The 27,892-nt window shown below is 44.0% G+C and overlaps 1 protein-coding gene across 3 annotated transcripts; it reads right to left on the reverse strand.

Annotated features, from left to right (window-relative positions):
- Positions 1 to 1,274: 1,274 nt before the first annotated feature.
- LOC110532411 lies at positions 1,275 to 27,513 on the reverse strand. Of its 3 annotated transcripts, XM_021616295.2 has the most exons (25): positions 27,183 to 27,511; positions 19,954 to 20,074; positions 16,056 to 16,253; positions 14,403 to 15,843; positions 14,138 to 14,314; positions 13,911 to 14,034; positions 13,727 to 13,820; positions 12,134 to 12,220; positions 11,886 to 12,002; positions 9,047 to 9,145; positions 8,796 to 8,947; positions 8,553 to 8,691; positions 8,340 to 8,462; positions 8,020 to 8,214; positions 6,377 to 7,320; positions 5,957 to 6,206; positions 5,756 to 5,845; positions 5,427 to 5,645; positions 5,099 to 5,269; positions 4,704 to 4,881; positions 3,943 to 4,059; positions 3,593 to 3,850; positions 2,981 to 3,228; positions 2,764 to 2,821; positions 1,275 to 2,665 (listed from the first exon to the last, which is right to left on the reverse strand). In XM_021616295.2, exons 4-24 carry the CDS (start codon positions 15,514 to 15,516, stop codon positions 2,780 to 2,782), a joined length of 4,938 nt encoding a protein of 1,645 aa, XP_021471970.2. In that variant the 5' UTR covers positions 15,517 to 15,843; positions 16,056 to 16,253; positions 19,954 to 20,074; positions 27,183 to 27,511; the 3' UTR covers positions 1,275 to 2,665; positions 2,764 to 2,779. The 3 variants fall into 3 exon arrangements, with proteins under 3 accessions (XP_021471970.2, XP_021471969.2, XP_021471968.2); XM_021616294.2 differs by lacking the exon at positions 19,954 to 20,074 and having other exon boundaries at positions 3,593 to 3,823; positions 27,183 to 27,513; XM_021616293.2 differs by lacking the exon at positions 19,954 to 20,074 and having other exon boundaries at positions 27,183 to 27,512.
- Between the last annotated feature and the right edge of the window lie 379 nt (positions 27,514 to 27,892).

A 27,892-nucleotide genomic window follows, 5' to 3' on the forward strand; every position in this document is an offset into this window, starting at 1 on the left:
AGAAAACACTACTAAGGGACACCAATAAGAAGAAGAGACTTGCTTGGGCCAAGAAACATGAGCAATGAACATTAGACCGGTGGAAATCTGTCCTTTGGTCTGATGAATCCAAATTGGAGATTTTTTGTTCCAAACGCCGTGTCTTTGTGAGACGCAGAGTAGGTGAACGGATGATCTCCGCATGTGTGGTTCCCACCGTGAAGCATTGATTAGGTCTGATGGTGTGGGGGTGCTTTGCTGGTGACACTGTCTGTGATTTATTTAGAATTCAAGGCACAGTCAACCAGCATGGCTTCTACAGCATTCTGCAGCAATACGCCATCCCATCTGGTTTGCGCTTAGTGGGACTATCATTTGTTTTTCAACAGGACAATGACCCAACACACATCCAGGCTGTGTATGGGCCATTTGACCAAGAAGGAAAGTGATAGAGTGCTGCATCAGATGACCTGGCCTCCACAATTACCTGACCTCAATTCAATTGAGATGGTTTGGGATGAGTTGGACCGCAGAGTGAAGGAAAAGCAGCCAACAAGTGCTCAGCATATGTGGCAACTCCTTCAAGACTGTTGGAAAAGCATTCCCGGTGGAGATGGGTGAGAGAATGCCAAGAGTGTGCAAAGCTGTCGTCAAGGCAAAGGGTGGCTACTTTGAAGAATCTCAAATCTTAAAGACTCACATCTAAACTTCACACCTGCATGCAGGTCTGCATATACTTTACAACAACTTGTTTTTAAACTTCCCAAAAAGAATAACTAACTTTTAAAAAATTCATTAACCTTTTATTGTTTTATGTCACATGCATGAATAAACACAGAGGTTATAATTAACTGACTACCCAAATGTAAATAAAGAATATCTCAATGAGTAATTTGTTTACTGATATTGTATGTAATCCATTTGTGACACAAACTGTTCAGGACAGCGGAGGGGGGCTATGGTAGAGGAGCGTTCAGTTCAACAGGGTGACCTACACAACAATGTTATCTGATGCTTAACCGATGGCTATGTGCTGACCAAAAGGGCTACGCTTGGTCAGTCAGGTCACAATGTTTAGTCATGGCCTGTGACCTCTGTGTCAGGATTCACATTCCATTGAAGGAGGTTGTTCCCATTTCTTCTGATTGCACAACATCAGTGTGAGTTGATGTTCAAACCAGCTGCTGGAGAAATACAGGAAAAAGTACAAAATTCTCTACAAAAATGGCACTGATCCTATAATAAATAGCTTTTCTGTGAGAATTATATACATTGGGTTTTATATAAAAAACAAAATATAACCCCAAAAGTGTGGACAATGAACAAAACTAACATTGATGACAGTGGTTTCAAAGAAAGTCTCACCATATTGACATGTTAAAAAGATAGACTGTGATTCAATCAGATCAAGAGTTAACCTGCGTTGGCCGTAACTGCAGTATGAGTTGACAAATTGGAGAACGGCTGCTCGTGTGTTCAAAACGGCGATAGAAAGTGTAGGCGCTATCAATGTTCATTTGAATGGGGGTATTTATAGCCTGTTTGAAGTGTAGACAATAGCCTAGAACAGGGATGGGCAACTTTGATGGGGGTGGGGGCCACAAAAATCTGAACTCATCATGAAGGCCCCCCCCCCCCCCCCCCCCCCCAAAAACAGCATCACCAAAACAACCGCTATGCAGATGTTGTTTACCGCAGTTCTTATAGAACCTAGCCCTAAGCAAAATTGCTCATTCAGTTTTCACAGAAAAGAAAGATCTCAATAATATACATGGTTTGTAATGAATATTGTAAATTAATATGTTGACTATTAGAACAACTGGAGAAATCTGAAGACACTGGTTTCTGATGAGTGGAAAATGCCAGATGGACCCCTTAAATTATTCCAATTTAGTGGTTTTCTCCCTTTCCAGACATTTTTCACAGCAATACAGTACAAAGCTGGGGAAAAATGGGAAAAAATTATTAAGTAACTTGCTGCTCCTCTGCTATCCCACCTGGACATCAATAGTTGATCCCTAATTTATCTATACATCTGGGCAGGAAATTATGTCAGAGTGCCACTGACAAGTTGTCCTGAGCCTGCAGAGAATACTGATGGGAACAACTGTTTCTATAGTCAGTTGTTTGAGTTTGACATGTGTACCGGTACATTATAAACAGTGTTAAATGTGTGTAATTTGAAGAAAAAAACATTAACCCATATTTGACATTTCATGGGAATATGGGGTCATCAAGAGATGGGGTCATCAATATGGGGTCATCAAGAGAGTCAACATGACATGGTGAGAATGATGTGTAAATTCCAAAGAAATCCCTTGTAAAAGTTAACAGCTGAAATACTACTAGTGTTACAAAGACAAAAAAAGTATGTTCTATGAACCAATGACAGCAAAACAATAGCCATTCAGTTAAAGCAGTATCTGATAAAGAAGTGGTTGCTTAAGAAGTATTATTATGTTGTCCATAAGCACTTTAAAAACTGACCACAATACATCATGTGTTCCTTTTCATGATATTTCAGCTAGAATATTCCAGATACATTAGTACTTCAAAGACAAAAAGTCACTTTCTCTTCAGTGCCTGTCAACTAGGGGTCCATTCAGTCTGTTATCATAGTTTTTAATTGACTGTCAGCCGTATTGCTCTCCATCATCACTGCTCAGAGATCCACAGGATGAACCATCTAGAAGGAAATCAATCCCATAATATGTTAAACAACTACATTGCACATGTATGCACCTTGTATGGTAATAAAAAGTACTGTATTTGGTCTCAACTCACCCATTAAATCCACTGGTTAAACTTCTGTTGATTTTCCTATAGCAACCATTTTTTTGCCCTGTGAAGAAATTATTGGCTGTAAGTTTTCTTTGATCATTATAGAGATTTTATATAAAATATGTAACTAAAATGATCCATTTGAAAATGTACAGTGTAATTATTATGAAGGTTTACTATTAGGTCCAATTACTGGCATGATTACATCATTTAACCACACCTTTTGCAGACTCTGAGGAGCAGCTAGCACTGGTGGTTTGGGAGCAATGGAGGGCTTCTTCCTGATCGTAGCAGGGGAGCTGTTCTTCCTGAGATTGGGTGCTGCTGTTCTCTGGGTGACACGGGACTGGGAGCTCTGGGACAGGACAGATGACGAGTCCTCCACCTCTCCACCAATGGCAGAGAGGCAGCTGCACTCCGAGCTGCTGAACACACTGCCACTCTCACCTGACGACTCCATGCTGTCCACTGGAATCAACAGAAAGGTAAGTAGATATGGCATCACCCATGTTTAGTCACATGCTTGCACATATCAAGTGTCATGTTCTGTATGTCTGTTTGTGTTAGTCTGCAGTCATGCACCATGCATAGGGCCCTGTGTTTTGGTTAATCATGTCACATTACCTGGATTTCAACCTTTTATTTAAAGATTTTTCATCACTGTCCCCTTTCTTTTTATGTCAGATGGTCCAGCACCATCCTCAGACAATTACTTACTTACTTTGGTCTAATTCTCATTTCTAGAAAAGACTTAAAGCAAAGGTTAAAATTCAGGTAATTTGGCACGATTAGCCAAAACACAGGGCCCTAATGAAAGAACAAGAAAACTCACTGAGAAGATGAAGGTTTTGTTTCTGGTGATTGTGATGGTTATTGGGGTCATCTTCAGTCACAGTCTCCGGGGAGGAATAGACAATGTGATTGGTTTCCCCACCTTGTATCTGGTTACCAGGGTAACCTACAGGAGGTAAAGAACCTCGTCCAGAGGAGGAAGATGAGTGGCTGCAGGAGGTAGAGGCACTACTGCCTGAACCAATGGAGTTGGGCCGGAGACATTCAAGATCTGTTTGTGGAAAAGACGGCACAGGAGCTGACAAAGCAAAGAGACAATTCAGTCAGTGAGTACATTACACGTTTGTGTTGTCAGTTCCTGGGTATGGGACTTGGCTGTGGACTTGTTACCTCTTCCTAGCAGGACACAGTTGGTGGCACTGTCACAGATGGCTGCCTCGTTAGGCTGTATGTCCATGAAAGGGTTCCTCCCCGTGCCCATGAACACTCTCTCCTGTATCCTCAGTTCTACAACACACCAAACACAACACCAGTCTTAATGCTCAAACTTACTCAACCAAAACATCAATTGGATGTATTTAATGTCTGATATAGCATTTCTTCACAATTGCACCCCCACAGGGGTTCCCAAATCTTTTCACTCGGGCTCCCATTCCAGCATTGGGGAAAATCCCCAACGTGGCACCACATCTATTTCTATGGACACAATCACTGTTCATGACACACTGTTCACACCCCTCTTGTAGGCGGAGAGAAAAATTTGTAGGTTTAAAGCTTATTTCCTGCAATTCTACACATTCTGTCATGGTGTGCAGAGAAAATAGTGCAGTTTTAAGCACATTTTCTTGCACTTCTATACATTTTTCCATGTCTAATGTTTATTCGTGTGATATTTGAGTGACTCAAACATTACAAGAAAATCGATGGGCTAAAAAACCTAGCTACAGAACATTAGCTGACATGGGCTAGTTGATCTGGACATTTATAACAAGTTATAAATATCTCTCTAAGGTATGTAATGACTAACATGACAAGAGGAACTGATGATGCACGACCCAATTTAGAAATAGCACCTTGTGATTCTACTATTACAACTTTCAAGATTAAGTTGAAAGCCAGACTGAGTTCCCCCCCCAAAAATGAGGATTCACCTCTGCTGTAGGCAGCTTGTTCCCAGAGGATCTGCTCCAGGTCTCTGGTCCAGGCCCTTTTCACCTCCGCCCTGTCAGCCTTCAGAGTGTACGTGTCCTGGAACTTCCTCCGCCGGAACCAGATCTCAAAACAGAAACCACTCTCTCCAGAGTTATGTGTCATCCCGATATCAGATGTCTAGACAGAAACAGAAGTGAAATAAATACTAAATAAAGAATGCTTGCTGTTACCAATGTCAACATAAGGGCTGGATGACTTGGTCTTTGTATAGCAAACATAAAGGCAGTTAAGATAGCATTATTTTTGTTGAACAATAATTACAATGCTGCAAAATCCATTCTGTAAATTGGGTCTTATGTTCGTTTTTAAATTTTTTATAATATGGTATACACACCTTGAAAGACTGTTTGTAGATGTACACATCATTGCCCACATTGGTCTTCTTGGTCTTGCTGAAGAGGATGAGATCCTGGAAGAGGAAAATACGGCGGGAGCATTTCTTCTTTCTGAAGAACACGATGAACTCATCCTGGCGAATCAGCTGGCCCTGCTCCTTCAGATTCACCTGGTGGCGGAGGGAGGAGTGGAGACAAATACATCCATGTTTATTCCTGAAAATCCTTCATACTGTTCATTCAATAATGGGTGATCATTTCCCACTTATATGCCCACATTTAAGTGACACATTTTGGAGGTTGTGATGATTTGAATGGTAAACTTACGTCACAGTCCTGGATGGCGTCCATGGTGAGGAGGTCGTTGCCATGACGCATCTGGAAGCGAACCACTTCGGCTGCAGCCTGGAGCTCTTCCCTGTCTCTCTGAGGCCCACACATCCCCAGCATGTCCTGCAGAAGCAGGCTGTACTTACTGATCCTCTGGATGGGCCTCAGCAGGTAGGAGGACAGGTCCATATGATCCCCCAGCTCCTGCTGCTTCCTCTGGGGTGGAAGGAGAGGAGACAGAGGATTGGTCACAGTAGGGATGGCGAGAGCATTGATACGAAGTGAGCATTGATCTTTGACATTGAGCATTGATGGGAGTACCTCACCTTGAAGATGTCAGGGCGATGGTGAAGGATTAAGGCATCCGATTGAGGCTTGTTCTTGCTGTAGAGAGCATAGAGGCCTAAACTGTCTCTCTACATATAGGAGGAAGAGTTTACAGTCACAACAGGAATATTAAATGTATTCAACTTCAGTAGCAAATTCAGCTAAACAACAGAGTTATAGGACACAGACATGTAACTCACGTGTCTCAGGAAGCAGCGAGCCACTTGTAAAGGCTCTGTCTGACAGGCATCCAGCTCTCTGAGGAAGAAATGGCCGTGGAAGTCATACAGCTTTTCCAGGTTCCCAAAGATGACTCCACGTTTGCCCCGCAGGTCTTGTGGCACGTCAGGCCTCTCCAGCAGGGGGAGGTAATGAGTCAGGATGTAACCCAGGGAGCGCACATACTCCCTCTCTGTTAACAGTAGCTCCGCCATGATCCGCTGCAGCTTTCTACAGATAAAGTTACACCAAACACACATTTTCAGTCCTCTGGAAATAATAGAAAATGAATCATTGAAATGTACCTTTGTCAAGATAGTGCAAGCTTAGAGTAGATGGAGCAAAAGTAAAAACACATTGAGTCAATCTAAGGTGAAGGTCTTGCTCCATTAGGAACTCACATAATATTGCCAGCCTTCTCCTCTGAACTTGCCAATGATGTTGTTCCCTCACACCTCCTCACTGATGGGCTAGTATTCCTTGAAGAGGTCCTCTCTGTCCCCTCTCGGACACTACAGGATTCCTCTGAGCAGAAGCTGCCATGCCGTGAGATCTGGAACTTCTGAGCGGCCTGCAGGATCCGACAGGAGGGTTTCCCGTGGGAGCAGGAAGGCGTCTGGACGCAAGACTCAGACTGACTGGACGTGGCGGTCGCACACGAGTCCTCGCTCATGGACCGGCCCAGGCCCCCGCGTTGCCACGGGAACCACTCACAGCCCACTGTGTGCAAGTTGGCAAGGGTGGCGGCCTCTGTGCTCCTCCCTCGGCAGGCCTCTCTCCCACTGGGCTCTCTCTCCGCTCTCCTAATGGATCTGATATGGGGAGAGGCTGGCATTGTGGTGGTCTTTGACCGTTTATAAGGTCTGTTATTCTCAGGCTTGAAGTTTATATTACAGCAGGTCACAGAGTTGTTCCTGCTCTCCAAGGCCCCGTGATACCTTCCCATCATAGAGCCTGATGGGGGATTGTACCAGTGTGGTGGACCAGGTCTGGGCAGTACCAGAGCTCCATCATGATGAGTCACTGTATGAACCAAGGCCTCATCCTCACCAGCTCTAAGTTGTTCATGCCAGGGGCCTGTGTTCCGCAAGGCCCTCTCCACATTCTGTAGTCTCTCCTCTAGCTGCTGCCTAACCTCCTGACACTTTAGCCACGCTACGTTCCACACCCGCATGCCCCTGGACCCCCTCAGAGCACACGCCTGGCCCTTCACCTCCTGGAAGAGCTCTGGGGAGAACTGGACAAAGCTCTCCTGGTACATCTGGAGTGTAGAGACATCATCCGTCTCTGGGCGTCTGACAACCTGGTCCAGGTATTGTCTGCAGTCTTTGGCCAGCTCAGTAGCCTGGAAGAAAGGCAAAATACTTATCCAAATGGAGTGGCTGTGGATCCGACTTTTCTGGAACTTTCTTCCCGACAGCTAAAGTTACCGAAGTGTCTGTGTGATTCTCTACTTTACGCACAGTCTCTGCTCTACTCGTAGAGAACAGGCTACTCTGGTGAATGGTGCTTGTTTAAAGGGAACCTTTGTGATTTTGGCAATGAGCCCATTTATCTACTTCCCAGAGTGAGATGAACTTGTAGATAACATGTTTTTTTTCCCCTGTGTCCAGCAATTGTACAAGAGCTAGTTAGCAACTTCCTTCAAACTGCAAGCAGAGACATAAAAATGGTATCCGCGAGTTCATCTGACTCTGGGGTAATAGACAAGGGGCCTCCAGAAGTATCCCTTTAAGTTAGATCAAAGCTGAATCAACGTCTGCAAGATCACACAATGATAGTATTCTACATAGCAGGACCGAATATAATAGCATAACCTTGCTACTGTAAGACAAAAACACCACCTAATTTCTTATAAGATTTTAGGATAATTGAGATCAAATGGTCACATTTTTCTTTCATGTGGCCAAAATTCAGGTCCAGAAATGTCAGATCCGCAGCCTCAGCCTATTCAAAAACCTTGAAAGAGACAACAGAGTTGACTGAAATGTTTACTAAACAACGTGGAACAACAACCAATCCAGTTTTCAGAATAGACACCAACCTGCTCACAGAAGTTGCACACAGTGACCATAGTCTCCAGCTCACTACAGCACCTCTCTGCCCGGGAGAGGAAGTCAGCCAGGCCAGATTTGAAGGTGCAGACCATGGTCCTGAACACCTCAGTCTCAGGGTATGGGGATGGGCCCTGGATCTTCTCTGCCTCCATCACCAGGGCCATAGCCGTGTGCTTCTGCTCCTAATGGACAGTTACAGTAAATATGTGATTCAATTGAAACATGGACTTTCATGGGCACTTCCATTTCTGCATGAAACAGTGTCACCACTTTGCGTCATTGGGTGAGTGGAGATAGACTGACTTACATTGGCTTTAGTGAGGAATGCACTGAAACTAAGGAGAGTCTGCTCCACTCTTTTTCTAGAGTCCTCCACGGATTCTGCCTCCAACAACCGCCGTTCCCCTTCTGCATCAAACCATTCCCTGATCTACAGAAGGGAGGAGGCTTACTAAATATCCTAAGTGTTTACCTAATGGATATAAAGTATGTATACCATATGAGGAGCCTCTGAATGTACCTTAGAGAAATGGCCCTCCATTTCTCTGAGTTGGAGCAGGTATTCAAGGTGCTCCAGGGACATGTTGGATCTGTGCACCAGCACATGGGCCTGCTCCTCTACATGGTTGTACATGCAGGTCACAGAATCCACTGCATCACTGCACAAAGCGGTCATAGGTCAAGGGAATAACACATTGATAAGCATCCTTTGAAGAAGGCCCACAATTATCCTGCTCATAATAAACAGTGAGAGGTAGTATACCTGTAATCCTCACAGTGAGAGTATCTGAGGTCACTCTCCCTTCTCAGTCTAGCCAGCATGGCTCCCCCCTCCCTTTGCAAAACGACCAACTTTCTGTCCTCCAGAACATCCTTCATCAGAGTTCTCTGTTCTAGAATACACCTCTGTACATCCTGCCACACAGGGAGAGAAGGGTTTGGGGATAATAAGAAACCCTAGTCCATTCCAACATGTTTTCAATAATACAGTGTCGTCAAGGTTAAATCCAATACCTGCACTGTGTCAATCTTGCGGCCTTCCTCTAGTTTCCTGATGGCTGTTAGTAGCAAACCTGAGGCCTCCTGGAGATCTGACATAAAGGGATGAAGTTTCTGAAAGATAAATGTTCTGAACATCAGACGTCAAAGCAGAACAAACAAGAGGTCTGTAGTGTCTGTTAAAAGGCCGTGGCATAATATCCAGTCGAACCGTGACTAAATGTTGTGCCAGTTTTGTTCGTTTTGGTGTTTTTTTTGTTGCTCTTCGGCGCACACAATTTACTTTCTCAAGGCAAGTTGACGTTTGGTAGGCGAAGTATACTTTAGTCAAATTTATAACCTATCAGCCCCCTTTGTCGGTGATTGATCAACTGGTCATTTTTCAAGGGAAGGTCTCTAAGGGAGTATGCAATCACAGTCGTGCGCTAAAGCCTAGACGAGTTCTGCTAGGAGCAAACAGAACCTAGTCTGAGGTTGCTTTGATGCTCTGACTGTCCTACCTGATGGAGCCAGTCCTAGTGGCTTTAGGACAGGGTGTCCTCTAGGGGCCTACCTGATGGAGCTGCAGCCAGTCCTGGTAGCTTTAGGACAGGGTGCCCTCTAGGGGCCTACATGATGGAGTTGCAGCCAGTCCTGGTAGCTTTAGGACAGGGTGCCCTCTAGGGGCCTACATGATGGAGCTGCAGCCAGTCCTAGTGGCTTTAGGACAGGGTGCTCTATAGGGGCCTACATGATGGAGCTGCAGCCAGTCCTAGTGGATTTAGGACAGGGTGTCCTCTAGGGGCCTACATGATGGAGCTACAGCCAGTCCTGGTAGCTTTAGGACAGGGTGTCCTCTAGGGGCCTACATGATGGAGCTGCAGCCAGTCCTAGTGGCTTTAGGACAGGGTGTCCTCTAGGGGCCTACATGATGGAGCTACAGCCAGTCCTAGTGGCTTTAGGACAGGGTGTCCTCTAGGGGTCTACATGATGGCGCTGCAGCCAGTCCTGGTGGATTTAGGACAGGGTGTCCTATAGGGGCCTACCTGATGGAGCTGCAGCCAGTCCTGGTGGCTTTAGGACAGGGTGCCCTCTAGGGGCCTACATGATGGAGCTGCAGCCAGTCCTGGTAGCTTTAGGACAGGGTGCCCTCTAGGGGCCTACATGATGGAGCTGCAGCCAGTCCTAGTGGCTTTAGGACAGGGTGTCCTCTAGGGGCCTACATGATGGAGCTGCAGCCAGTCCTGGTAGCTTTAGGACAGGGTGCTCTATAGGGGCCTACATGATGGAGCTACAGCCAGTCCTGGTAGCTTTAGGACAGGGTGTCCTCTAGGGGCCTACATGATGGAGCTGCAGCCAGTTCTAGTGGCTTTAGGACAGGGTGTCCTCTAGGGGCCTACATGATGGAGCTACAGCCAGTCCTAGTGGCTTTAGGACAGGGTGTCCTCTAGGGGTCTACATGATGGAGCTGCAGCCAGTCCTGGTGGATTTAGGACAGGGTGTCCTCTAGGGGTCTACATGATGGAGCTGCAGCCAGTCCTAGTGGCTTTAGGACAGGGTGTCCTCTAGGGGCCTACATGATGGAGCTGCAGCCAGTCCTAGTGGATTTAGGACAGGGTGTCCTCTAGGGGCCTACATGATGGAGCTGCAGCAAGTCCTAGTGGCTTTAGGACAGGGTGTCCTCTAGGGGCCTACATGATGGAGCTGCAGCCAGTCCTAGTGGCTTTAGGACAGGGTGTCCTCTAGGGGCCTACATGATGGAGCTGCAGCCAATCCTGGTAGCTTTAGGACAGGGTGCTCTATAGGGGCCTACATGATGGAGCTGCAGCCATTCCTAGTGGATTTAGGACAGGGTGTCCTCTAGGGGCCTACATGATGGAGCTACAGCCAGTCCTGGTAGCTTTAGGACAGGGTGTCCTCTAGGGGCTTACATGATGGAGCTGCAGCCAGTCCTAGTGGCTTTAGGACAGGGTGTCCTCTAGGGGCCTACATGATGGAGCTACAGCCAGTCCTAGTGGCTTTAGGACAGGGTGTCCTCTAGGGGTCTACATGATGGAGCTGCAGCCAGTCCTGGTGGATTTAGGACAGGGTGTCCTCTAGGGGCCTACATGATGGAGCTGCAGCCAGTCCTGGTAGCTTTAGGACAGGGTGCCCTCTAGGGGCCTACATGATGGAGCTGCAGCCAGTCCTGGTAGCTTTAGGACAGGGTGTCCTCTAGGGGCCTACATGATGGAGCTGCAGCCAGTCCTAGTGGCTTTAGGACAGGGTGTCCTCTAGGGGCCTACATGATGGAGCTACAGCCAGTCCTAGTGGCTTTAGGACAGGGTGTCCTCTAGGGGTCTACATGATGGAGCTGCAGCCAGTCCTGGTGGATTTAGGACAGGGTGTCCTCTAGGGGCCTACCTGATGGATCTGCAGCCGGTCCTGGTAGCTTTAGGACAGGGTGCCCTCTAGGGGCCTACATGATGGAGCTGCAGCCAGTCCTGGTAGCTTTAGGACAGGGTGCCCTCTAGGGGCCTACATGATGGAGCTGCAGCCAGTCCTAGTGGCTTTAGGACAGGGTGTCCTCTAGGGGTCTACATGATGGAGCTGCAGCCAGTCCTGGTGGATTTAGGACAGGGTGTCCTCTAGGGGCCTACATGATGGAGCTGCAGCAAGTCCTAGTGGCTTTAGGACAGGGTGTCCTCTAGGGGCCTACATGATGGAGCTGCAGCCAGTCCTGGTGGCTTTAGGACAGGGTGTCCTCTAGGGGCCTACATGATGGAGCTGCAGCCAATCCTGGTGGATTTAGGACAGGGTGTCCTCTAGGGGCCTACATGATGGAGCTGCAGCCAGTCCTGGTGGCTTTAGGACATGGTGTCCTCTAGGGGCCTACCTGATGGAGCTGCAGCCAGTCAATGTGGTTGTAGGGAAGGGTACCCTCTAGGCCTGAGGTCAGCTGACTCCCCTCCACCAGCTTGTGCAACCCCTTCAGTGAGGTCACCACAGCAATCTACTTATAGATAGAGAATGGCACAGTCAGTGACATCAGAGAGCAAGCCACCCAGAATGAATGCATTAACTATTTCTAAAATTCTAAGCTTGATGGAAATCATTAGAGGAAACCCTTGATTCAGATCTGACCTGTAGTCTAGGACATTTCTCTGTGCGATGGCAGCTCTCCTTCTCCACTAGGATTAAGACACTGTGTATTGCATGGGGAATCTGCTCCTGTAACATAATCCAAATAGGAGACCTCACAGTAATAAATAGGTATGAGTAAATACAGTAGCCTATAACTGCAGGTAAAACTGAGCACAATCTGGGGAGTAAAGACAAGAATAAACAGAGGGAAAAGTCCAGAGTCCGGGTAGGAATAAAATAATTACCTCATTATGTCAAGATCACAATTTATTTATCTCATGATCACTACATAACGAAAGTTATTTTGTCGAGATCACAATAATTTTCTCATGATCACGACATAGCAAAATAGGAGTGGACATATTGTGGATGTATTGATGACAGATTGACAGTATGGCTGAGGCAGCAGAGCCCATGGTGGATCAGCGCATACATTTATGTTGATTGCTACACTAAGGGATGGTACATTTCATGCTAACATCACACTTTCATTTGTGTTTGGCGCTCATTATCAGTGTATAACTTAGAATGTTAGCAAGTTAAATGTCCCTTACCTTACCTGAGGCGTTTAACCCCTGAACGATGTCTGGCAGGCAAAGCCTGTTTGCCACCCCCAAGCAACAACACAGCTAACTTGGCTAGACTTGTGAGTGAATGAGTGACTGAGTACGAGCTAGCTAGTTAGCTAGGGAGTTCTGTTAGCTAGACTAGCTTGTTAACTATTCTGGTTGTTGGCTTGCATAACTCATACAGTATGTGTATAATTGTAAGTGACACTTAATGTTTTATGGATTATATTTACATTTACAGAGTGGCTGTATCCATTCCTGACAGGTTGATCAGATTAAATTTCAGCCTCAGAGGCTGATAATTTCAGCCTTGGAATCTGTCAGCAAAGGCACAATTATGATTGATCAGCCTCTGGGGCAACTATTGAATCTGATCAACCTGCCAGGAATTGAGCTCACCCATTCTGGATTACATGCATCTGCCTATAAAGCATTTAGACAGTTAATCTGCCTGCAAGGAGCCTTAATTATAAAACAGCCTACAACGCAGCATCCTGACTTTTCAGCCTTAGAGGCTGAAATTGAATCTGATCAGCCTGTCTTGAATGGAGCTCACCCACAGTAAATGTAAATATTATCCACAAAACAAGTGTCTCTTATAATTTTAAACATATCTGTTATGCAAGCTAACAACCAGCATAGATAACATGCTAGCTAGCTAACAAGACTACCTAGCTAACTAGCTAGCTCACCAGACTAGCCAATTTAGCTGTGTTGTTCCTTTCATGCAATTGGCTGTGGTCTTGGGGGCCAGCACGGAGCCTGGGAGACATACCCCAGGAGTGCATTGCGATCAATGCAGCCACAAAGCTCCTTGATGAAGTGGTTATTGTGCATCTGAACAAATGAATGGATGATGCGTGGTACTTTTCATTATCTTGTGATCTCGACATAACAACTGAGATAAATAAATTGTGATCTCGACATTACAAGGGAATACTTCTTTAGATAGTTGCTACCCTCTTGTGTTGATGTTGTGTAGTGATGATTCCAAAATGACAAGGAAGATGCCAAGTCTTCTTACCTGAACCACCAACAAGGCCTTATTGAACTGTGGTGGAGGTGGAGTCTTCCGAGCATCAATAACTAGTGTCATTCCAAGTTCTCTTAGTTCTCGCCTATAAATTATGAAGATGAAAACAATGAATTAAGAATACAATCCAATGGCTACATAAGAGAGGGACCAGCCCAGGGGGTATCATACATACTTGATTACAGAGTGGAGGTAGAGCAGAAGTTTGCTGAGTTCCAGACTTGACACGAAAGGAGATCTCCATCCTTCCTTGTCTCCGTGCACCTCAACCACCAACCGACCTGTCCTGTCTCTGCCACCTGAATATGGGAGAGGGGAACATGAGGATCTGATACACTTTCCCTGGACAGATATCATACACCTCTGTCTCTATGGCAAACCATGTAAGGGGTTTTTCCATACCAGTTAGACATGCGACTCCCATCTGGAGATGGTGAGTGCTGTGTTCTGCTGAGGCTGGTAACAGGACCTTAGAACTGGGCACAGCATAGTGACCCAGGGGCTGCTGGGTAATTTCAATTGGAGGGGTCTGGTGTCCGTTTGTAACGGGTATGAAGGGTTGGCCAGCCTGGGAGACATCTTTAGGAAAGAGGGATCATACAGAGGTATGTGATATATTTAATATACTACAGAATAACAACAACATGCCATTCTGTAGACCTCTTACCTTGGTTGGGCAGTCTCCGCCTGTTCATCTTTGGGGAAACCAGTCCAAAAGCTGTCGTGTTTTTACATTTCACTACATGTAAGCTGGGAATCATCTTTGTATTGAAGTCAATGTCCCTACTTTTTCTTCCTTGTATCACAACTTCACACTTCTCTGATATGTCCACAATAGTGGTCGACAGAGAGGAGGGACATCTCCCATCATCCTCTATGGTGTCATTCAGGCCTTGTAAAATTCCACTGGATATAGTGTTACTTTCTCCAGACTTCCAACAGGGAACCGTGCTAACAGGGGGAGTCTGGTCATGGTGACCTGGGTCTGGATAGTAGCACTGCTGGGAGGGACCAGGACATGATTCTTTACCCTCTGGTCCCAGTCTCCCCTCACATAGACTAGCCTCCTCCAGAACCGCCAGTGTATTCAGTCTATTGTCTCTCTCAAAGGTAACAGGGTTCTGCAGTGCTGAATGGTAAGACTCTCTGTACCGGCACCTGATCTCCTGTGCTTTGGACACCTGGCCCATTCTCCTCCTCATGCAAGGGGTGCAGGGGGGGTCTTCGGGGAATCGGACGGTCCGGCCACAGTGTAACGGTTCCCTGAGGGGCCGGTGGGGGGCAGGAGCCAAGGCCGGGGGCGGGGGCAGGGCTGGAGCCGAAGGAACACCAGGCCTGTTGAGGGTAACAGGCCTAAATATGGGTGCTCTGGGGTGTGTGTGACTGTGAGCCCCACTGAGCAACGCTTCTTTCTGCTTAGTGAACTCCACCAAGTCTATGTATTCCCCCTCAACTTCAGAGGTGTTGTTGCTGCGGCTGTCCCATGTGTTGGGAGACACCCAGCCGATGGGCTTAGCCACAGGCCTATCCTGATCCACCTTAACCAGCCTGGAGCAGTTACTGTCCACCAGACACAGCGACACCGCAATGCCATGTTTAGCAGGAGAGATCCTAGTCTCCACAGAGTACCCAGAGGCAGGGGGAGGCAGCGCCAACGAGGGCACTGGCCTTGCCACTTTCTCCTGTTGAGTAGCAGCAGGGTTAGGAGATGACAAGGCCATAGTTCTGGGTTTATCCACAAACTCAGGTAGAGCCACCTGTGCCCATGGCACCTTCACCATGCCCTGGTCTGTGGAGAGGATACAGTGGCTGAGAAGGGTGCCATGGCGGCCATGGTTGAGCTCCCCCAGCCAGTCCTCAGTGAAGATGCAGGGGTAGGAGGTCTCAGGGATGGGTGTCTCCTCTACCTCCCGACCCTGTCCCTCCTCCTCCCCCAGCAGGCTCCGGACCACAATGCGGGCGGACTGTTCAGAAAAGGGTGTCACCTGCAGGTAGAAGTCCCCTGGGCGCAGCAATAAGGGGTTGATGGAGGCAAGCTGGATCACCACCTTCTCATGCAGACACAGAGGCCAACCCTCACAGCGGAACACCACATCAGAGTACTGGGCCTGACAGGAAAAATGACAGACATTTCTTTACCATTTCATTTGTCTTTACACTTAGCATGACTTTGCAAGCTTTGTAATTGAGGTAACTTTGTTTTGTGTAGTTGGTCTTTATTTGAGCCTAAATGCCTGTATATAATGTGTATGGTGAACTGTTATGTATTTTTTGTATAGCATCTGTGTTGATGTGTATAACTCGGAGGCTGTTGACTCACACAGGCAGCCTGCTGAACACTCTCAAGGATGTGTTTGGCTGTAATGAGGAAGTCCAGCAGACACTTGAGTGCGTCTCCTTGGTAACGTTCCTCTATGACCTGGAAGAGCTGGCTCAGGACAGTGGGGGCTGTGGCCTCGAAGGGAGGGTAGAGGTCTGAGAGGGTGTTCTGGATGGACCTGTCCAGAGACTCAGGGTTCTATTAACATAAGAGACAGGCCTGAGGTCAGCACAAACATAAGTTAAAATATTCAAACGTTTTTTTTGACCTAAGAAAAGATGGAGATAAAGATTAGGAACAGACAGGAGTTGTTTTTCACATACATAGGCTGCGGTACATTTGTATCACATATCGAATTTTGAACATCTAAAAGCAGTTCTGCATCCCTTTAAAGAAAAGCTTAATTGAAGGTCATAAAACACACAAACACCATTGTCTGCTATCCTTTGTTCCTGGCATCCCTTAGTATGTTTCCAGTAAGACCTCAGACCTTTTTCCTTCTTCCTTCACACAGAACAATCCATAACCATTCACCAGAGACGTTGACAAGGACAAAGTTGCTGTGGATGTCAGGGTGGCTACAGTATCACATGAGATATTTGAGCAGCATAAGCAGCATTTCGGCAGATACCCAGCATCCATAAACAGACTGGGGGTCTCTGCTAGAGGAGAGGCCTGGTTTATGGTTTCACATTCTCTCTGACCTCCATGGTGGCCCATCAACCACTTTTAGGCCCTGCTTAATTTAGCTTTGTGAAAGCCATGCATCTGCTGTGGGAGGTAAATGTATATGTGGATGTTTCTTGTCTCAATGGAGAGTCTCTGTAGGAGGAAACATGGTTCTTATGGTCCCTGGTGCAATGTGGTTACCATGCCTTGCCAAGCTACGTAGACTGATTTCAATATAATTGTAGGGATATTATGACTGGCAAATGTTACTAGACACCACCCTCTTTATTGTTCAATTATATTTCAACAGATTGTGAATTAGAATACATTTACACAATAGAGTTATGAAGCCATTTTATCAACAATACACATTTTCCTCAATGGGAAAATATGTTGCCTACTTGCTCATAGTGATGAGTTTGTTTTTAATTTGTTTTTATTTTTTATTTAACCTTTATTTAACTGGGAAGGGCTCATTGAGATTTAAAATCTATTTTTCAAGAGCGTCCTGGCTAAGATAGGCAGCACCAAGTCATTACAAAAATTACAGACAGACAACATGAAAAACTAAAAGTATGCTAGTAAAAACCATAAAATTCACAAGAGTATAACAAAATCAAAAACAGCTAATTAAAAACATTGACAGGTCAGGGAATCAGTCTCAAGATCATTCATCAGTGATTTAAAATACTAATCGGGACAAGTTCTTCCAGTTTAAAAGTATTTTGTAAGGAGTTCCAAGACGATGGCGCAGAGTACATAAAAGCCCTTTTACCAAATTCCGTTCAGACATTTGGAACAGTTAGCAGGATAAAGTCCAGCGTACGAAGGGAGTACCCACCACATTTCTGAACAATAAAAATGCCCAAATAAAAAGGTAGTAAACTCAAAATGGCTTTGTAAATGAAAGTATACCCGTGCCTGAGCCTACGAGTGACTAGAGAAGGCCAGCCAACCCGGGTATACAAAATGCAGTGGTGCGTAAGGATTTTGCAGTTTAAAATAAATCTCAAAGTGCCATGGTAAAGGGTGTCAATTGATCTCAAACACTAAGCGAAAGCATTCATATATAAAATATCCCCATAGTCAAGTAAAGGCATAAATGTAGCTGATACTAGCCTCCTTCTGGTTTCAAAAGAAAAACAGGCCTTATTCCTAAAATAAAATCCCAATTTCAGCTTCAATTTTTTTGTAAGTTGTTGAATATGCAATTTAAAAGAGAGGCCGTCACCAATTAAAATTACAAGATATTTATAAGAGGTTACAACCTCAATCTCCTTGCCCTGACAGGTAGTAATAGGTGAAAGGTTCAGAGGTCTATTTCTTGCTTTAGAAAACACCATTAGTTTTGTTTTGTCAGTATTGAGGATAAGCTTCAATTGACACAAGGTATGTTGAACAGTATCAAAAGCAGTTTGCAAGTTCTGGAAAGCTTTTGTAAGAGACGAGGCACAACAGTAAATAACAGTATCATCAGCATAAAAATGAAGTTGCGCATTTTGGACATTTTTGTCTAAATCATTTATATAAATAGTGAATAAGAGAGGACCAAGTACAGAGCCTTGGGGCACACCATTAAAGACAGACAATTTAACAGACATAAGCCCATCAAATTGAGTGCACTGAGTTCTATCAGACAGATAGTTAGCAAACCATGCAACTGCATGCTCTGAAAGACCTACACTCGGCCATCTCTGCCTTAGTATAGCATGATCTCTTGTATCAAAAGCCTTAGAGAGATCAATAAAAAGTGAGACTGCTGTTTTTTGTCAAGGGCTTCAGTGATATAATTTAAAACCTTCATGGCTGCTGTAATTGTGCTATGCTTCTTCCTGAAGCCCGATTGGTACATTGATAAAATAGAGTTAGTAAATAAAAACTCTTTTAGCTGTTCACTCACAAGGGTTTCAAGTATTTTCACCAGGAGTGATAGCTTTGAGATTGGCCTATAATTATTTAAAAGAGTTGGATCTCCCCCTTTTAAAAGTGTTAGCACAAATGCTGATTTCCAGATTTTTGGAATTTCATTACATTCCAGGGTTAGTTTGAACAAATATGTCAGTGGTTCATCTATGAAATCAGCTGCCAGATTTAAAAAGCAGGGATCCAAAAGATCAGGACCTGAAGGCTTTCTCTGATCTAAGGATTTCAGGGCTTTATGTACCACCTGCACTGAGAATGTCAAAAAGCTAAAAGTTTGACCAGCTCTCACTGGTTCATCCACACAGGGTTGTACAGAGACAGAGAACACTGAATCAAACAGCCTAACAGACGATACAAAGTGCTCATTGAAACAATTCAGCATTTCAGTTTTGTCATATACAGCAACAGAGTCCTTCAAAACACATGACGATAATTCATGAACATTACTGTTACCAGACATAGACTTAATAGCCTTCCAAATCTTTCTAGGGTCATTCAGGTTATCAGTGGTAACAGACATAAAATATTCAGACTTGGCCTTCCTGAGAAGAAAATAACACTTATTTAGCAACTGCCAAAAAATAAGCCAATCACTATCAGAACATTATTTCCTTGCTTTAGTCCAGGCTAGATTACAGTCGTGAATAATACAAGACAGCTCAGAAGAAAACCATGGATTATACCGCCCTTTAACCCTGAACCTGCAGAATAGGGCATGTTTGTTAACTATTTGGAAAAAAACACATTAGGGATAAGCTCAATCTTGCCCCAGTCAAAATAAAACAAATCATGAAACAAAAAAAGCCTGCTAATTAAAACACTTCAAATTTCTCTTACGAATAAAACGTGGGTTTGTCTTTGGAACATTATTATTTCTAACAGCAACAACAGCACAATGGTCACTTAAATCATTACAAAAAACACCAACCGCAGAATAGTTGAGTTAATCAACTGGGTAAGATTCATAGAATTACAAAACATTTTTCATTCACCAGACACCGGCTTTAACCAACACCAGTTGAGATCACCAATCAAGATAATTTCACTGTAAAGAAGTTTAGACATAAGGTGCATCAAAGAAGATGCACCTTGAATGGAGAAATACCACTGTGATGATTCCACAGACCATTCCACAGAACTCAGTGCATCCCAGCTCCGGTGTGGAGATGGAGGGAGAGTCTGGGCATATCAGGTCGTGATCAGAATGATCCCTTTGGACCTTGTCTGGCTGACTAGCCTACTTCCTTTAAAGCTCTCCGTTATTACTCCATCTACTAGTCTATGTTGGAAAGGAGAAAAACCTAACCTTTGTCGTTTGTTGTTATCAGGCTGGCCGGTGTTGCCCAGAGTTCGTTCGCCAGGGGAGGCATCTCCTGCCTCTCTTCCCCCATCCAATAGCGGAGTCGAAGGAACACAGCAAGAGAGGCCTGGAGTGGATACAAACAACAAATAGTTTCACCGCCCTGATCTTCCTGCACATTGGTCGCTGGGGGTACCTGTGTCTGTGGTCGCACGGCTTACTCCTACTCCTTCCCTTACGATTTCAAAATCGACGTCGGCAACCTTCTGTCCCTGCTCTGGATCGAGCGAGGCTTCTCCATCTGTCGGAGTCCTGCACCAGGTGCCGGGAACAACGGACTCAAGTTATCCTGCCTCTTGCCTGTCCTTAAAGGGTTCTCAGAATCCTGTGAAGCATGGGAGTGGGCAGATTTCCTCGTCTTTCTTGCCAGCCCTGATTTTGGGCAGCTCCATGGTAAGGAATGTGACTGTTCCTGGTGCAAAAACAATGTCCTATCCTGGAGCTGGAGTAAATTACATTACTAAGCTGCTCCAGAATGTACTACGTCAGGACATGGACATTGATTCTATCATAGTCTATGTGGGTTTTAATGACATTATGAAGGGCAGCTCTGAGCAGTTGAAACTGGATATCAAAGAGCTGATTGACTCTCTGCTAGACACTAATAAAATAGCCATCATATCTGGCCCTATACCCTCTCTGAATTGTGGCATTGAACACTTTAGCAGGTTTCTTCTTCACAACTGGCTACGTGATTATTGAAGCTCAATAGGTGTAACTTTTGTTGACAATTTTGATACCTTTTGGAAACAACACGTTTTATAAGGAGGATGGGATCCACCCAAATCATTTGGGTTCCTGGATCCTTTCAGAGCCTTATAAGGCTGTGTTGAGACAATGACTTATCAATGACCCAAGCCCAGCTCAGTTAATCCCTACCATTGTGTCGCTGAGTCATCATAACGCTTTAGCAAATGTACATGTAACTTATGTCCCTCTAACTGCCCTGCATGCCTCTGCTGATCCTACAGCTATTGTATGCAGCAATCATGTGCCTATGAACCAGATTTATGCTGTTAGCACTGAGGCTGTGTGCCCTAGTAGGTAGTCCACTGTGTGCAGATCACCCTGCACTAACATAAATAACATGACAATATCTACTAAGCTTCCCAGTAAAGCAATGAAAACAAACAAGCATCCCAGAAAAGTGCAAAAAATTGCCCACGTTAACATATGTAGCTTAAGAAACAAGGTTCATGAAATTAATCACTTGCTTGTAACGTATGACATTCATACTCAAGAAAAAGCTTCAAACAGTAACCAGTGCCTGCAACCTGGTTCAGGTTATCAGTCAACCTACCAGGGTAGTTACAAACAGCACAGGAATGAAATCATCAACATGTATTGATCACATATTTACTAATGCTATATCAATGTGCTTGAAAGCAGTATCCAGATCCATCGGATGTAGCGATCACAATATAGTAGCCATATCTAGGAAAACCAAAGCTCCAAAGCTGGTTCTAATATAGTGTATAAGAGGTCATACAATACGGTTTGTAGTGATTCCTATGTTGTTGATGTAAATAATATTTGTTGATGGTGTGTAATGAGGAGCAATCAGATGTTGCACTTGACACAATTATGAAATTGCTTATCCCAGTTACTAATGAGCATGCACCCATTAAGAAAATGACTGTAAAAACTCCCCGTGGATTGATGAGGAATTGAAAAATTGGTTGGTTAAGAGGGATAAGGCAAAATAAATGGCAAATAAGTCTGGCTGCACAACTGATTGGCAAACATACAGAGAAATCATGTGACTGAACTGAATAAAAAGAAGAAGAAACTAAACTATGAAACAAAGATAAAAGACAAAGAATGATAGTAAAAAGCTTTGGAGCACCTTCAATTACATTTTGGGAAAAAAGGCAAACTCAGCTTTATCATTAATTGAATCAGATGGCTCATTCATCACAAAACCGACTGATATTGATATAACTACTTAATTGTTTCTTAATTGGCATGATTAGCAAACTTAGGCATGACTGCCAGCAACAAATGCTGACACTACATATCAAGTATATTTGACCAAATTATGAAAGACAAACATTTTAATTTTGAATTCTGTAAAGTGAGTGTAGACGAGGTGAAAAAATGATTGTTGTCTATCAATAATGACAAAACACCTGACAACTTTTTTTTTGTGTTTTTTTGTTTGTTGAATTTTTACCCCCCTTTTTCTCCCCAATTTCGTGGTATCCAATTGTTTAGTAGCTACTATCTTGGCTTATCATTACTGAGAATAATAGCGGACGATATTGCCACCCCTATTTGCCTTTTTAATTTATTTATTTATTTTTTTACATTTAAGCCTACTATAAAGTGTGTGCCCTCAGGCCTGGAGGGAAGCAAAAATCATTCCGCTACCTAAGAATAGTAAAGCCCCCTTTACTGGCTCAAATAGCCGACCAGTCAGCCTGTTACCAACCCTTAGTAAAGTTTTTTTTTAAATTGTGTTTGACCAGATACAAGATACAATGATATTATACAGTAAACAAATTGACCACAGACTTTCAGCACGCTTATAGGGAAGGACATTCAACAAGCTTACACAAATTACTGATGATTGGCTGAGAGAAAATGATGATAAAAAGATTGTGGGAGCTGTTTTGTTAGACTTCAGTGTGATTTTTGACATTATCGATCAGAGTCTGCAGCTGGAAAAAAGTATGTGTTATGGCTTTACACCCCTTGCTATATTGTGGATAAAAAGTTACCTGTCTAATTCCTTAGGGCAGCTGTCTAGGCCCCTTAATTTCTTCAATCTTTACTAACGACATGCCACTGGCTTTGAGTAAAGGCGGATGACTAAACACTATACACGTCAGCTACTACAGAGACTGAAATGACTGCAACGCTTAACCTCTACGGGATTGGTGTCGTTCCCACGGAACGGATGAGCTAACGTAGGCTAATGTGATTAGCATGAGGTTGTAAATAACAACAACAAAAATCCCAGGACACAGACATATCTGATATGGGCAGAAAGCTTAAATTATTGTTAATCTAACTTCACTTTCCAATTTACAGTAGCTATTACAATGAAAGAATACCAGGCTATTGTTTGAGAAGAGCGCACAATTATGAACTTGAAAATGTATTAATAAACCAATTAAGAACATTTGGGCAGTCTTCATACAACATACGCACTATACACACACGCAGACCTGGATTTTATGTTGCAAATATGTGGTAGTGGAGTAGGGACCTGAATGCACACACTTAGTGTGTTGTGAAATCTGTTATGAATGTATTGTAATGTTTTAAAATTGTATACCTGCCTTAATTTTGCCGGACCCCAGGAAGAGTAGCTGCTGGCTTGGCAGCAGCTAATGGGGATCCATAATAAATACAAATCCCTGCAGTGCACCCAGTAACCAAATCTGCATTCTGGCTACTCAATTTGTACACTTTTATGAAACAAGAGACTAGTCCTCCTCTAAAACCCTCTCCTAAATCTCAGGACCATTTCTGCAAATAACATGGACACTCCCTCTTGATACCTCCAAAGACAACAACCATCTGGCATGACTGGGTCACCACAGTTCAGACCGTTCCCCAGTAAAGTGTAGAGGAGGTAGGACATCACACTGGACTGGGGTCCCCTGTATCCGATGGTGGGCTCATAATTATTTAGAATTCAGAATGTGGTGGAGATTCTGTACATGTGAGATTTTCATTTTATAAATATTTGGATCATTGTCTTGGAAAGCTGTGTTCCTCCTGAAGGTGATAGAAACACCTGCTTCGGGGTCCAGAGAGTTTCTGTGAAAGATTGTTTTGTTCTTCATAGTCTGAACATTGTTTCCACGTCATTTCAACCCAAAAATTCTATGTGATGACGTTGAATTAACGCAGAAAACTGATTGGATTTGCAGAAAGTCATAAGTGTAAGGGAATTTTGGTCTTTTTTTTCACCCAACTTTTAACCTAAATCCAATGACGGGGAGACATTTTTGGTTGATTTCACATTGAATTCACAACTCAACCGAGTGTAAATCCAAACAAGACAAGGGATGTGATGCAGGGTGGAGCTTGATGATGGATCAATAGAAAATCATATCCTGGGCTGACCCATTGGAACATGCCACTGACCTGAAAACACTTTTCCAGCACCTGTAGGGGGTTCTGAATAATGCTCTTGTGTTATGTCATACTATGGTTGAATGCTTCTTGATCTCTGCACATAAGTAACCTGCCCTACAGTGCTATTTTATCAAGGCATGATGACAAGCTCTAAGAAAAGCATGACAGGTCACTTCTGGTATGAAATGGAAAAAAGATGAGCGCATCCAAGGGTTTGTAATGTGGGAAAGTGGCATTAGCAGGGCTAGCAGGTTCATGACTCATGGTTACTGTTATGTCTGAGCAACAAGAGAGCACCCTGTGGGTGTAAACAGCAAGCCTGCCTAACGGTCTGCTGCTGAGTGCTGACATTTTGCTGAAGAAACACTGGGGACTAAATAAATACACATCCCTCACACTCGGTCACTAAAATAAATGTCTTGTCTCAGATTGCAGTTTATTGCATTAGGATATCCCAGTGTGGGTAGAGTACATTCTGATATTTAACATTTCTCTTCACTTACCAGCTTACTCAAACAACTCCTTCTAAGCCGGTGGCGGACTTTGAAGTATCTTCAAGTATTTCAGTATAAATGATCTTGTATACATAATGTCTAGGAGAAATACTATGTATAATAGCGAGCCCATGGATTATGTAATTTAGCAGAGCATGTGAGCCATTTCTGACACCAATATAACTTCAAAAGCTACATTTCCTGTGTTGTCTGTTTTTTTAAAAGTTCAACAAATCGGATGCGGGTTCTCCCAGACCAGACCAACTAACTTTGTGATGTCTGAGCAACAGCTCTCTAATGGTCATCAGGAGATAATACTGTCCTGTCAGCCACCCCCAGGATGACCGTCCAAATACCACACATCCTTCTCAGTGATTCTCCAGGGCAGACAGGCACAAACACACAAAATGAATGGTGAACTGGAATAGCAGCTTGACCAATAGAGGGTTGCTATAGCATCCGTCCCTGTGTATCTCTGATATCCTACATTCTGGTACATTATTCACGTTTCTATTCAACATTTTAGCACGTGGGTCAGTTCTGTGTGACTGCTTTTGAATCAAATTATAGCCTGCTGTGGCAACCACTAAGCAACCAACACATACTAGCTTTTTAGGAATGCTTCACACTGGAGATGAGAACAAAAGTGTGTATTGTTTAGTTGGGATGAGCTGCCTGTCAATAACCAACCAAGATGCTATACATCTGTTCAGTTGAGAAGCTGAGAAGCACCTACCATGTATCCAAAGTATAAGACCTTAACATAAAGCCACGGCGCTTGTATTTAGAAGGAACCTCTTTCAATAAAATATGGGAGTGAATCAGTAAGAAAAGCACACTGGCGTTCATTTTACGGTCCCTGTGTTGATGATGTGCTTTATTCTTATGTGCTTTAGTCTTAAGGCAAACAATGCAAACTAACACAGTACTTAACAAGTTTTCTTTGTAAGCTCAATCGTCTGTGCTGTTTGGGTTTTGTGCCCAGATTTTGACTATTTAAATGTACTGGCGTGCCGTGACATTCATATCTGTGATCTAAATAAATCAATATTGCTGTAACATTGTTTTAATTTACGGGCCAGTTAACAGAATGATCTCATTGCATAATTTGAAATGAAACTCAGCCCAACTGCACTAAAGATACACTGCCGAATCATTACAGACACTTAATCAGGAGCGGTCTAGGTTTAGTGTCTTTTGGGTTCCATAAATGGTTACCCTGAGGGGGGCAGACTGACTGCTGCACTTTTACACACTAATTCAACTCTCCAGGTAAATTGGCTCCTTGAAAACTGTGCTTGTCCCCATAATAATGGAACTAGCTATATTATTAAATAGAGGGTAGAATTTAAAGATAACTTCTCCTTGATAATACCGGAACAAAGTCATGCTACATGTTACCTGAAGTAAATTGGCCAGGGGCGCATAACATGCTGAGGGCAAGTATCTTGCATTACACAGCAACATGTACAGACAGGCATTTAATTGCATAGCAGATTTCCTAAACATCTTAGTTAACCACCTCAGGTTAGAACGTGCTAACGCCCTCCATGAGAACACGCCTAATGACATGAGAGAAAATAAACACAGGCCTAATCTTGTGGCTCTACTCTAAACCATCACTTAGCCACTAAAAAAAGCAGATGTTATATTCCGTTTGCTTTGCAAATGTGGCCTTTCTTGCGTGCAAATGCTAATTATGATGCCTTGAGCAGCAGAAAGGCTTGAAGTTGGTGGCAAACCAGTAGTCCAGCAGTAGCAGTGATCTTAAAAACACTTCATTATATTAAAAGTGGGGGATCAGTTGCACATCGTCCTACCTGTAATTAAGTCACAGCTGAACATAGTGTTGTTCAAACTGCCCGTTTTCCCTCTCTCCCATGATCACAGATATAACAAGTACACCGAGAGCATTAACTTAAAGCCTGAATTGTATGACGTTCCATGAGTGACCTCAGTGTTTGAGAGCTTACTGAGGTAACCAGGCAAGACAGTACATCATTTTTACTGCTGAAGAAAGAACTTTTGTTTTCATGTGTTGATTCAGTGGAAACATACTGGAATGATGGTCACTTCAGTTCCTAAGCCTACCTCTCCAATGTACTCTCATCCAGAGCTATAAAGAATATAAACATATAGCCATCCCCTCTCCAGAGTCTGAGTAGCACTTGAAACAGCAAAACATTAATTCAGTAATTTCTTCCCAAATGGATCCTTCTTGTAATTCTGTGTGCTAGACTCATGCCTTGCTTTTAAAAGGGGAGATGCAGGCCAACCAATACAGCGAGTGTTTTGTGAAATCACTGGGAATGCACAGTAATTTGAAACCCTCACCTTGAGTCAAAACATTTTGCTGTGTAGCTAGCTATGTTAAGTGGGAGCACAGGAGCATCAAACCTACACGTGTGTTTGTAATGACAGAGATTATAGGGCCAATTTAGACATTTGAATGTAAATGTAAATGTAAAATATGTAAAAACATGATGGACAATGATGAAAATCATATCAAAACAGCAAATACTGACAATAAACACATATGAAATGGAATGGCATAAAGTCAAAGTAGGCCATGTTTAGCAACAGTTACATTACCATGTTTCCTACAGTGTGTTGGTTGTCCAGTTAAGCAGGGACGACTGTGAGTACGGAGTCCAGTCAGGAGAATAATCATTAGACCGACGGGTCTCAGAAGTTGACAAACTGATCACACTATTCGCCATTCTGTCCACATTGACTCCAAATTGCTTAGTGAGGAGGTCAGGACTTTAAGCAACAGGAAGACTCTAATAAATAAACATCTTAGAGCTCCTGGGTGATCTTCTGCTGCTGCTAATAGCTCTCCCTGGTGCTATGTTTGTCTGCCCACAGTTTGAGAGGAGGCAGCATGACCCATGCAGAGTATGAGAAAAAGCATGTAGGAGTAAGGGAGAGAGAGAGAGAGAGAGAGAGAGAGAGAGAGAGAGAGAGAGAGAGAGTGAGGGGAGGGGAGGGGAGGGGAGGGGAGGGGAGGGGAGGGGAGGGAAGGGGAGAAGGAAATCGCCTCAAGATTCTTTCTTACTTTTCTTTGGCGTTACTCTTAACCTCCATCTCACCTCTCCCTCTCCTTCTCTCTCTCTTTATCGCTACCTATCCTCTTGTCTCTTTCTCTCACTCTCTCACACATGCACCTTTCCACTTTTCCATTCCTTGGCTGCATATTAACTAAATTTGCTTGTTGGTATGGCACTATGAGCATAGAGAATGTGAACAGGGTGGATATACTGTAGATACAGGTGATTTCACTCAGGAGGCCTAGCTGTGGT

The sequence above is a fragment of the Oncorhynchus mykiss genome, chromosome 9 (genome assembly GCF_013265735.2).
Source record: "Oncorhynchus mykiss isolate Arlee chromosome 9, USDA_OmykA_1.1, whole genome shotgun sequence".
Lineage (NCBI taxonomy): Eukaryota > Metazoa > Chordata > Actinopteri > Salmoniformes > Salmonidae > Oncorhynchus > Oncorhynchus mykiss.

Coding starts and splice junctions, on each gene's coding strand:
- LOC110532411 (XM_021616293.2), bottom strand. Junction 12,003..12,133: donor AGAAATGTCCTAGACTACAG/GTCAGATCTGAA, acceptor ATCTATAAGTAG/ATTGCTGTGGTGACCTCACT. Junction 8,692..8,795: donor TCTCACTGTGAGGATTACAG/GTATACTACCTC, acceptor CGCTTTGTGCAG/TGATGCAGTGGATTCTGTGA.